We start from the raw sequence: 12,016 nt of genomic DNA on the forward strand, positions 1-12,016 counted from the left end.
ACTACTATAATTCTATTTTACTTTTCACCCTATTTTTTTTAATAATTATTCTCTCCCTACTCTATTTTTTTCAATAATATTATAAGCTTATTCTACAAATTGATGGTACAGTCAGACCTCTTTATAATAATATTCTTATTTAACAACACTTCTCTATAAAAGTCAAATTTTTCCGGAACCAAATCTCATGTTATATTATAATATATGTTTTTTATAACAGCAATTTACTATAACATTCAAAAATATCCGGAACAAGCAAGATCGTTATAGAAAGGTTTGACTGTATATAATATTATAGAATGACACAATTTTTCAAAACATTACTATAGGATACGATAAAATACTATTTATATTAAAAGAAACATATGTAACAACTATCCAAATAAGCCATAAAAAGAAAACACAAGAGAGCAGAAAATTTAAAAAATAAAAATAGAAAACACAGGAGAAGCTCACTACCAAATTGCCCAATTTGTCAAATAGCAATAGACAAACGCCGATCCGTTGCCTGAATTGGCAATTGGCGCTCTTTGCCCTCCATTTTCTTCAGTCCCTTTCGAAAAGCTGCGATCAGTCTTCTTTATAGTTCGGAGCGACCACTATTGGCCGAGCTTCAGTTGCTAAGAAGGTACAGGAGCTTAATTTTTTCCTCATAATTCAAGAATTAGTAGATATGGGAAACTAAAATTACTATAGTGCTTTACTATTTCTGTTGCTCCTCTTCATTGGTTACCCCTATAAGCTGCTGCTTTGCTTCCAATTTCTGGGCTTATTCTTATGATTGATGCTTCCTGGAAATATCTCTGTTAATTTCACCTAAAATTATATTTTATTCCTCAATAAAATGTGAATTTTTTTTTTTGGTGTCAGCACTACCTTATTTATTGGTTTCTCTATAAATTGAAGGTCTCTCTTTCCCCCCTTTGTTGAATAGAGTTGTTTATGGTGTTACCCATTTGTTTCTGGACGTGAATTTAATGTTTTTTTTTCTGAGAAAATAATTTACATGGAGTATATTCATAAATCAGATTTAAGGGGTTTGTTTTGAAATTCTATAGAACTAGTTTTTTAGTTTTTGCAAGATTGGTAAAACTGAGTTTGGAAATTTTCTTGTAAAAAAAAGCGAACTTTTTTCGACAAAAATAGAACGCTTTCAATAGAAATTCACGCAGGACCAGTTTTTGGGAACTCCAAAAGAAATGGCTTAAGAATTTTACTGTGTTGTAAGATTTTGACGAGTCACAATTGTCGGTTATTATATAGAATTTTGGTTGTCTGAGGTTATTCATTTGTTAAAACATGAAGAGCTGACTGTTAATTTTAATTGAATCCCCTTTGCCCGAAAAATTGTACTAAGCATATGGGTAAACAAATGTTTCATGTTTATATAGAACTTATTGAATACCCTTTACATAAAGAAAATCCCGAGTGTAGTATTTTTTTGAATCCTTGTTAGAATATATGGCTCCACCGCTGGCCATTGCTAAAGATGAATAACCAAGGAGCATTTGACGCGTCATTTGTATGTGTTAGGATATGAAATGCTTTGTGAAATATAACAATGTGATTTGTCTTCTTTTCGCGTGTTTGAATATCAATGAATATTTTTGGCGTGCTTCACTTGAGCATGGTTGAGAATGAAAATAAATCTAGAATCTCATTCTATCTGGCTATAAATTCTCCCTCATATTACTGTTAATGTGCATTCACATTTTTAAAGTCACTTTTTATCTGTTTTATTTATGTTGGACTAAAATTATATCTTTAGATGTTTCCCTTGATGGTGATTCTTGTATTTGTGCTTTAGTGCTTTCTTCGATGAGTTGACACTAAGATCCTTATGGTTGTTAATGCAGGCAGATAATGTTTAGATCATTCCTTCTAAAGGCTGTCATTAAACAGCTTACTTATCATCCAGCTGTCACTAAACAGCTCTGTCGTCATCCTTTCCAGTTCCATCTAGAGGTAAAATTTTCAAATCCCGTCAATCGAATTATGGGACAGTAGTGATATGCATTCTAGTTTCATTTAGTGCTAACTTTTGTTTCTGCGATAGAGAGGAATGCACAGCAGAAATAAGAAGGCGATGGAGTACATAGCTAAGGGGTGGAATGCTCTGCAGGAAGTTGATAGAGTAATTGATTATTGTGAGCTTAATGACAAACGTCTCATTCCTTCACTTAGGGTACGTTTAGTAGCAAATAGCTTGATACATTTGCTCTTCTTTTATTTATGGTTCTTTTGAACGAAATTAATGTGTCTGTGATTTTACATCTTCAGTGCTTACTACTATCTCCATTTATCTTGGGTTGTGCTGTTTTACACCCAGAGACATTGTTGTTTTCATATTTATGTCCTTAGAATAGTGTGTGATCCTTGCTGTAAGTCTATTTGGAAGATTGCAACATGAACGAAGTAGCTCATTGGTCATTATGTTTCTTCGGTTTCTTGAATAAGTAATGGAAGTTGGTTGCTACTGATGGTTGTAAAAGAGCTAGTTCAGTTAAGTAGATCTACTGATCTTTCTGGAGTAAACTTAGCTCCCAACATGGCTACAGTCAAGGTAACCCTCTGATCCCTCTTTCGTAAAGCACCCGACTTGTGGTTCTTGCTGTCTTTTGAGTTTGGAGATGGAGGCAGAGCATGTCAATTAGTCTTTTTTTTTAAAGAAGGAACTGAGGGTATTCCAAAGAAATGGAAGAAGCAGGCACTTTTGGCCTGGTAGCTAAATTACAATAGCAGTCCTGTTTATAATCGACTTTGCTTGTCAAAATATCATCGTTGTATGTTTTGTTTGCTTCTTTCCTTCTCATGTGGTTACGTCTCTCTTACATCTAATCAACATTTACTAAGAAGTACCTTCCATTTGTTAAATCTATTTCGTTTTTTGTATGTGTGTTAGATATTTTTGTAGTAATACTTAAGTATGTATTTCTTGGTAGAGTTTATCCATTAATATTCTTTTTCTTGGATTTTTGACTTATCAAATATTTTCCGATTGGCCGATTATGTGTTAGACAGCAAAGGAGAATTTTGAGTTGGCTCTGGAAGCAGACAACTCAAATACCCATGCAAGATATTGGCTTTCAAAACTGCATCTCAAGTACCATGTCCCTGGGGCATGCAAAGCTGTGTAAGTTTTGTCTATTTGGTGTGAAGATCGGGCATCTGCAAAGTGCAGACACTTATCATCGTTCATGTGCTATTGTTGCATGCATTTAAGTAGGACCAAATAGATCTTCATGCTCCACTTAACAGGTTTCAAGCTTTTCCAATTTATGTTATTGAACTTAAGCCATCATGTGTATGATTGAGGTTTTTAAAAAGTTCCTAACTGAGTTATTGATTACTCTCTTATTCCCATTTTATGTGGCATCCTTTCCTTTTTAGTCTGTCCCAAAATATTGGCACCTTTCTATATTTAGAAACAATTAAACTTTTTAACTTCTCATTTTACCTTTAATGAGATAACTTATAATCACGCATATGTCTATGGCTTGTTTTGGACCACAAGTCTTAAAAGTCTTTCTTTCTTTCTTGAACTCCGCGCCAATCAAACACCATCCCGTTTTATGGGACGGAGGGAGTAATTGATTTTTCAGCTTATTTGATCGCTGCTTACTTGATATGTATGTCTATGTAACTTCTTGATTTCGTTATGAGATGAGCGAGTTGTTAATTATTTGACTTGAGCAATATCTTCAGTACTTTTTCATGGAGTAATTAAATTGACTTGAGCAATACTTTCAGCACTTTTTTCAGGAATTACTGTCAAAACTAACAGCTAATATTTCTTCCTATTTTTAATGACAGAGGGGCTGCTTTATTAGTGGAAGCTGCGGAGATGGGTGATCCAGATGCTCAATTTGAATTAGGTTGCCGTCTAAGAGTTGAGGTGTGGTTTTCTTATTAGTTTTGTCAAGAAGAATGGCTATACCACCTATGAGCTCGTATGGTGTTAAAGATTCTCTCTTGGTTTAGTGACAAATAATCTGAACATCTATGCAGCTAGTTTTAGTTTAGAACTCAAAATTTGGCCAACATCACTTTGATATCTGAAACAAGGTTAGCTTGTTGGATCTCCCTTTCCGTTGTATGACTTGTGAACTCCTCTAGTGTAAACTACAAATGAACATTTTTTATGGCGTTAATGCTGACACCTTCTCGATGTGCTTTTACAATGTTTATTTTATCCACTTTGGTTGGGCAATATAAACACATATCTGAAGCCTTTTCACATACTCTATTGCAGTAGTGGGGAATTATTTTGTGAAACCCCTTTGTGCTATTAGTGTTTGGATGTCAGGCAAGTCTGTGTTAAACATTCTGTCAGCTCGGTCATTCACAAACTTCCCTTCTGTTGATAGGTTAATAAGTTCGGTGTTTTAAGAATATATGTTTTGCTCCATAATGTCCGTCAGAAGATTATTGGTTTAGGAGTGCATAATCGAGTACCTTATTGAGTCTCCCCTCGATTTGTTCTCTTATTCTGCCTTAAAGACATTCTCTAAAAGTTTTGACTGTTTTTATATATTGGATTATCTTCACAGAACGAGTATGTGCAATCAGATCAGCAAGCATTTTACTACTTGGAGAAGGCTGTTGACCAGGTGTGTGTTTTATTAGCAAAGCCGAAGTTTATCTTCCCATTGAGTGCCGTAAAAAATTCTTTTTCCTTTCAGTTGCATCCAGGTGCACTTTACCTCTTAGGTGCTGTGTATCTTACTGGGGATTGCGTGAAAAAGGATGTTGGCTCTGCGTTGTGGTGTTTCCATAGAGCATCTGAGAAGGTACCGAGCACTTTACTGCTTGTTGAATGCTACAACTACTATGTAATGACAAATTATATGCTGTTCTGAAAGACGATTTTCGTATTAAACTTAAAAGAGAAAGTACATTTGGGAAGCATATTCGTGTTGACAAACTGTGGTTGGCGTAATTTGGCTCTATCTTGTAGAAAATTGATTTACTAGCGAGTAAGTCAAGAGCCTCTACAATTATCCCCACCTAATTTTCTTTGCTTGAATCTAGGGTCATGCTGGAGCAGCTATAGCTTATGGATCCCTTCTACTGCAAGGTACACTGTCCCCACTTGTTATCTTTTTTCGAGAAAGGCAACAATTTGTATGTATCATCAGTACAAATGCAATACCAGAAGCTATATATACAATTCAAAGACACAAAAGATGTGTCATTGCTCTTCTTACATTTTATATCATCTAACAGTGAGACTGTCCCCTCTTGTTATCAACTTAGCTGTGTGTCGCTTCATCTTATTTTTGTCTCTTTTATTGTTAATGGGTTGTGGTTCCTGCTAATTCAAGTGATGCAATGCACGTGATTGGAATATCTACGAGCTCTTTTTAAAGGCTTCAGTTTGACATACCATTTTACAAAGCAAAAATTTAAAGTTTAAAGAAAGCATGATATCTTAGTTAGAGTAGTATACTAATAGGGAATATGACTTGCTCAGAATGGAAGGAAGAATAACTGAAAATAAAACAATAAAAAAAGGTGGGAGATGCTGATCAATGATAACTACAAAACATTGGTCAAACCAGAGGAAAAGGTATCATGAACTTGTAACTATTGCACAGAAATTCCTGATTATTCTTTGAGTATAGAGATACAAGATGATATACTGCCGGTCATGTATATATTGGACTTTTTGTTCTCAGCAAATTAAGATTCTCTATTTATGTGGCATCATTCAGGTGTGGAACTTCCAGAATCAATAACGAAATTTTTAGTGAAGCGGGGGTCCTCAAGCAGAATATCAAGGAGGAATGCAGTCGATCCTGAGCTTAATCCGATCGAGCTGGCCAGAGAACAATTTGAAATTGCTGCAAAAGCAGGATCTGACCTTGGATTTAGATGGTTAAAAAGACTTGAGGAGGAAGAGAAACGTCTGCTGTCTTCCTAGTTCACGAATATCAGAGATTATAAAAGAGATGATTCATTAATGTACCTACAAGGGTACGTATTAGGTACTAAACTGTTGAACATTGTTATATATGTAAATCTTGTTTTTGAACACCACTCCTTTTCTTGAGGATTGATATATACGATTACATATGTGTCTGTTCATATATTATATATGGTACACATTTTAGAGTCCTCCTTTGTGAGATTCGTTAAACATAGCCAATCTCGAGTCTAGATAAATGATGGTTGCAGTTGGTTGACATAATTGAACTGTAAATTATGTTCTTGAGCCGAGGGTCTATCGGAAATAGCCTCTACCCCACCAGGGTAGGGGTAAGGTTTGCGTGTACATTACCCTCCCCGTTGCTCTGACATCTTTGGCTCTTTAGCTCAATGTATATGGTGTGCTGGAAAGTTATTAAGATTGTTTCTCTTAAATTTGTTGAGGTTTCTACTTCTGTTTATCTTGTAATATAGTTCAAAGTTGGTTTCTGGTTAGATACTGACAATTTGTAGGCTTCTACTTTTGTTGAAACTTTAAGTTCTGTTGTCTTGAAGCAACTGTCTATTTGAGCTTCTCCTATGCTCCTCCGATAAAGGGGGAAGGTTGTGGTAAGCTAACAGCCACATAAAAATAATCTAACTATTTTGATTTATTATATTAATTGTAGTTATTAATTGTCAACTAAAGCAAATATCACTTTTAGCATGTGCTAGAAATTATTTATATTCGATAGCCAAAAGTACATAAAATATGGATAATTTTTGTATATACATTCAGAAATGTGTATTTGTGTGCATATATATATATATATATATATATATATATATATATATATATATATATATATATATATATATATATATAATTTTTAGAGCGGCTATACAATGTATGCCTAATCATTTTGTTCTTCTCATAGTGGAAATTATAGTAATGAACCAATATAAGTTAAATAACTTCTCTTCGCATTTAGCATACAAACTCAAATTTAATTTGAATTTGTCATATCCTTGAGAGAGCATTGGTAGTTAGCCTTTCATTAAATTTTTCTGGCTCTGCAGGTAATTTTTCTCATTAAATTGTATTGTCTCCTTTTTCAACAAAAAATTTGACAATTGATATTGTTTTCCCTCCATCAACACAAAATAGAGGATTTTTGCTCCTCTAAATGGCAACTGCAGCAATAGACAAGTTCCTGCATCACATGATATGATGTCAAAACAGAGAGAAATACTCCCTCTACTGCACTTTTCCACATCACTTACTATATGAGACATGAGACAAAATTTAGGAATTTTTTGTTGAATCCAAAAAAAAGGAAAAATAATTTGGGTGTGGCAGGAAGCTTATACACTTTCTTGCTGGTGAAAAAGAAGAATAAGCAATTGAACTGATTAAGCTTACACTATTTCAGCTTGTACTACCTATCAAAACTTTAAACTGACACTGCAATGAGGAAATTTCAAAGTCACTTGGATTTTCCCTTAATTGAAGTAGGCCCTTTTGTTGATGATTTCTTGTAAGGTGACTTCTTCACCTTCAACTTGCTTGGAGTTGATGACGACTTCCCTCCTTGGTTCCTTCGGTTCTTGTCCTTTTTCACATTGTACATGTTTACGGCCTGTGGTATAGGTGAAAACAAATTAACACAAATCAGCACCTAGGAATTTTCTTCGGACGATGAAATGATGTTCATCGTTAAAAAAAATTAGCACCTAGCAATTTTCTTCGAACAATGAAATGAAAGAGATACATATGTAGAGACATCAGAAAAACGTAGCATAAACAATACCTTTTGCACATTGAGTATCTCGTGGGAGTTCTTGGCCATCAATTTGTTTAGAACCTTTTCGGTTTGCTGTTTCTCTAAAGAGCCCATGCCTGATCCTTCCGCAACTGGTAAGAACTGATTGTAACGTAAAGTGGAGTTAGACATACAATATGTTCAAGACTTAGCAAATCTAAGCATGCGCTTCCCATAATACAAACCTTACGGTACTTCTTGTCATGTTTTAGGGGCTTTTCCCCAGGCAATTTCTTGTCAAATTTTCCGCCACTAGCTGTTGCGTTTGCTGCCATTCCAGCGACATTGCCGAGTTCATCCTTGCTAATTTTCCTTGGTGCAGCTTGTGTTCCTGTTATAGGCAGTGCCGTGGCAGCAAGCTGAACATGACTGCAAATAGAAACACATCTTCGTTCATCAACAACATGACTTTAAGAGAACAAGGTAGATGCAAGGTTCAAGACAATTGAAACAGAGGTTGACAATTTTCTTGAATGAAATCTGCTAAGCAATAAGATACTCAATAGCTAGTCATCAAAACAAAGAATTTGAGACATGGAACAGCACACCTCATTAATCTTCATAGACGGCAGGAGTTAATAAAGAATTAAGGTTTTGGCAGAAAAGACAAAGAGAAGTTTAGATGAACAAGACCTTGGCAAGGCACCAGCTTTTGCAGCTTCCTTCAAGTTACTTAATCGATTTTTCCCTTGTTTTTCTACTCTCTTCTTCTTTTCTTCTTGTCTCTTAGCAAAAGGATCTTGACCAGGCTCTGAAAAACAAACAGGGAGAGGACATTTTCAGAGAAATGTCAAAATGCTAATGCAGATATGGTCTTCCCTTCGTTCACAAAATTAAGTTGCTTTCCTCTATAGTGATCATCGTACGGACTTGATTGACGTAAGAGAGTACAATCAAAATCACTATCCATTGAGAACTGAAATAATGAACTTTGACTTAAAGACAAACATTTATTTTAGGATGTTAAGACCCTTTAAATTCTATATTTCAGAATTCTTGCCGTGCTTGAGACCTAAAAGCAAATCAAGATATTGCACAAAGCAAGAATGAAATTTCTCTTATATACCATCAGTTTCCTTGGCTTCAATGATTGGCACATCTTTGTCATCATTTACGCGATCATAGCCATGTCGGCGCTTCCATGAACCAGTTTGTTCATCAAAAACAACCTTGTCTTTCTTACGCTTTTGTATACCTGCAAGACATTTTCAAACAGAAAAAACGATGTAAGTCAATAAAAAAAGGGCAGCCCGGTGCACAAAGCATCCCGCGTTCACGCAGGGTCCTGGGAAGGTCCGCACCCCAAGGGGGTGTGATGAAAGTCAATTAAATCAAGAATTAACTGTTCTAAACACCACAAGACATTCACACGGTACCTTTCTTCTTCGCGAACACTTCCCATTTTGTTGGAGGTTTAGGCCTTGGAAGCTGAAATAAGCAACTCATAATAAGCTATTGATACCACAAGTTAACTTTCAAGCAACAGGATAGAAGACAAATCAAACAAAATCAAAAGATCCAAAACCAACTCTAGCTATTGTAATATATAGCATGTATAAGGATATGGTTAAATTGCATTTTCATAGCTTATGCTGCATATAAGATTCAATTCACATTTGGAGATCGAGTCACATATGAGGTTTCACTTATGCTGCCCCCAAGACATTACGAGGTTGAACTATTCTTTATCAGCAAGTACCAACTAATAGAAAATACTGTCAGTTGTTGAAAATATAGTGAATCTCCGGAAAAATGAGTTCATTGTTGCAAATACATATTCTAACACACAACTCTTAACTGATTAAGATAAACACACAATTCTTGCATCAATAATAGAAATGAGGCTTTACAGGCTTCTCTCGAGGCAATCTCGTATTTGGTTGAGGCAACTTGACTAGAGGACCATCGGGACTTTCCGTTGAAGGTAAGTTGAAGAGGGCATCTGCAATAGCTTGAACTAACTTGGTTCCCTCCTGTAGACACTCCTTCACAAGCTCCTCCCTACATATTTGGCACAAGAATATAAGACAAATAGAAGAAATCAGTTGAGTGTTCTCGCATTGAAACTTAGTGAAAACATCAAAAGCAAATGACTATGAGCTAGTTCTGTTTCCCCTTGTGTTAAAGTAAAAAACAACTTTAACAGAAATACTTCTTACATATTAGGAGACAGAATGTACGAAGCATAGAAGAAATTCCATGAGTGTCATTCTCATTACAACAACAACAACCCAGTATAATCCCACCAGTGGGGTCTGGGGAGGGTAGTGTGTACGCAGACCTTACCCCTACCCTGGGGTAGAGAGGTTGTTTCCGATAGACCCTCGGCATCCCTCCCACCAAGAACTCCCCACCTTGCTTGATAGATAAGGTCAAATACTTTCTTGTTAAATTGAACACAACCCACCCACCCCACCCCAAAAAAAAAGAGAGAGAGAGAGATCAACAATAATAGAAACATGGCTTGTTCAATAATTAGGTGCCAAAAGGCATAAAGCAAATACTTCTTGAAACAATCTTAAATACATAAGTATAAGCTAAAGGGGTCGCTATAAAATAGCAAGATTACAACTTTTCGTTTCAATTCAATTTGAAGCAAGATTACTAGACGTCTCGCATAGCGAGTGTCCATTATGATGTTGAGACAGTTGCAAAAGAATTGGCTTAATCCGCCTTTAAAATCAGACATTTGGAAGTTGGTAATGATCTGCCCCTTGTTCCATTCAAATTGAGTCCCTGTGACCCTGAGATATTAGGGTATGTCAACAGTGAACTATTAAGGACCACATCCCAAGAAGGAAACTCGAAAGGAAGCTGAACCAGAAAAAGTAACTAACAAAGGTGACTTATCAATCAATTAACTATGCTTCAATCCAAAATCGGCTGGGGTTGACCATCAAAAACCTCTATATACCTACTCTGCTGATATCCAAAATGGTGTAATAAAATGCTCTAAAACCTAACCAAGGTTGAAGCTCAGTACAAAGTACAAACAAGCACAGAGAATACAGTACATGTTAAAGAAGGGTACTTTTGACAATTTCATGTGATTTTACATCTATCCCTTTAAGAAATGTAGGGAAAGACCGCGCACTGTATACCTTTATGGTCCGGCCCTTCCCCGGAACCTGTTAGCGAGAGCTTAGTGGCAACGGGCTGCCCTTTGTAGATCTATCCCTTTAATCCAAATTCACTCTATCACTCCACAAATAAAAAATTGTCCAAAAGGGGGGCATAAAAAGCTCTAAATCCTATCAAAGATACCAAATTCCAGTATAAAAAAGCAGAGAGAATACAGTACATGCTTAAATTCTTAACTAAATCTGCACGATTTTATGTGATTTTAGGTCTACCCCTTTACTTCGAAAATTTCACTTTATCAACGCATAAATCAAAATAAAATAAATTAAGCAAATATTGTCGAAAGGGTGGAATAAAATGCTCTAAAATCTTTCAAAGATTCAAGCTTTCAACAGAGAAAAAAAAAATCACAGAAAATAACAGTACATGTTAAAAGTAGGAAACTTTTTTAAGAAAGTGAAACCTGGAAATAGGTGGAGAAGCAAAGCTGTGATGTGGGTATGAAGCCATGAGATTTCCTAAGTCCATCTCGTATGATTCTTGAGCAGCCGCCTCCATTTGTGTGTGTGTGTGTGTGTGTGTGTGTGTGTGTGTTTCTGCTAAGTGTGTGAAAGAGAAGCGAGGGTTTAAGGGGGCTGAGTTTTATGAAAACCTGAGGGTAGACAATGCAAATAGGTCAAACTTGATATGTCCTTTATTTCTCTTTTTTTTCCCCTTTTTTTTTAGGTCGATGGTTCTAAATGCGACCTACAGTTTTAAAATAGGAAAAACAGCCAAATATATCGCTCTACTTTAGTATATTGTTCATATTTATCCCCGTTATCTATCCTTAGCCAAACTTTTTAAAAATACCCTTCACTCAACGGAAAGCTACCAGATTAATAAAATAACCATTTTAAAAAAATTCATTAACTCATAACCCGTTAAACTCATCATTAAAAAATTCTGAACCTAAATTTCTGAGACGTCTAAATATATTTATTTATTTAGAGAGAGACCGAGAATGATTAGAAGTAGGATTAGTAAGAACATATATTTTGGTTATTAGTTGTTCATGGTGGCATTAGGATGTCATGTTACCACTTTTTTTTTTTTTTTTTTTTTTATCGTTATAATATAGCTTTCCTTTGTCTAATGTAATGCACTTGACAGCTGGTTTGTATGTTGGTAACATCTGATATATACTTTAATAATACTTGTGTTTG

General features: G+C 35.5%; 2 protein-coding genes across 2 annotated transcripts; one reads left to right on the forward strand and one right to left on the reverse strand.

The window, feature by feature from the left end:
- On the forward strand, positions 407-6,347 carry LOC109226477. The gene is made up of 9 exons (XM_019391238.1): positions 407-628; positions 1,857-1,965; positions 2,057-2,185; positions 3,018-3,133; positions 3,814-3,895; positions 4,551-4,610; positions 4,683-4,790; positions 5,032-5,077; positions 5,715-6,347. Exons 2-9 carry the CDS (start codon positions 1,864-1,866, stop codon positions 5,921-5,923), a joined length of 852 nt encoding a protein of 283 aa, XP_019246783.1. The 5' UTR covers positions 407-628; positions 1,857-1,863; the 3' UTR covers positions 5,924-6,347.
- On the reverse strand, positions 7,137-11,472 carry LOC109226478 (ribosome biogenesis regulatory protein homolog). Its single transcript, XM_019391239.1, has 8 exons — positions 11,275-11,472; positions 9,581-9,731; positions 9,107-9,158; positions 8,797-8,925; positions 8,364-8,481; positions 7,916-8,099; positions 7,719-7,832; positions 7,137-7,547 (listed from the first exon to the last, which is right to left on the reverse strand). The coding sequence occupies exons 1-8, from the start codon at positions 11,367-11,369 to the stop codon at positions 7,395-7,397; spliced, it is 996 nt and encodes a 331-aa protein (XP_019246784.1). The 5' UTR covers positions 11,370-11,472; the 3' UTR covers positions 7,137-7,394.

Source organism: Nicotiana attenuata, chromosome 6, assembly GCF_001879085.1.
Source record: "Nicotiana attenuata strain UT chromosome 6, NIATTr2, whole genome shotgun sequence".
In the NCBI taxonomy this organism is placed as follows: domain Eukaryota; kingdom Viridiplantae; phylum Streptophyta; class Magnoliopsida; order Solanales; family Solanaceae; genus Nicotiana; species Nicotiana attenuata.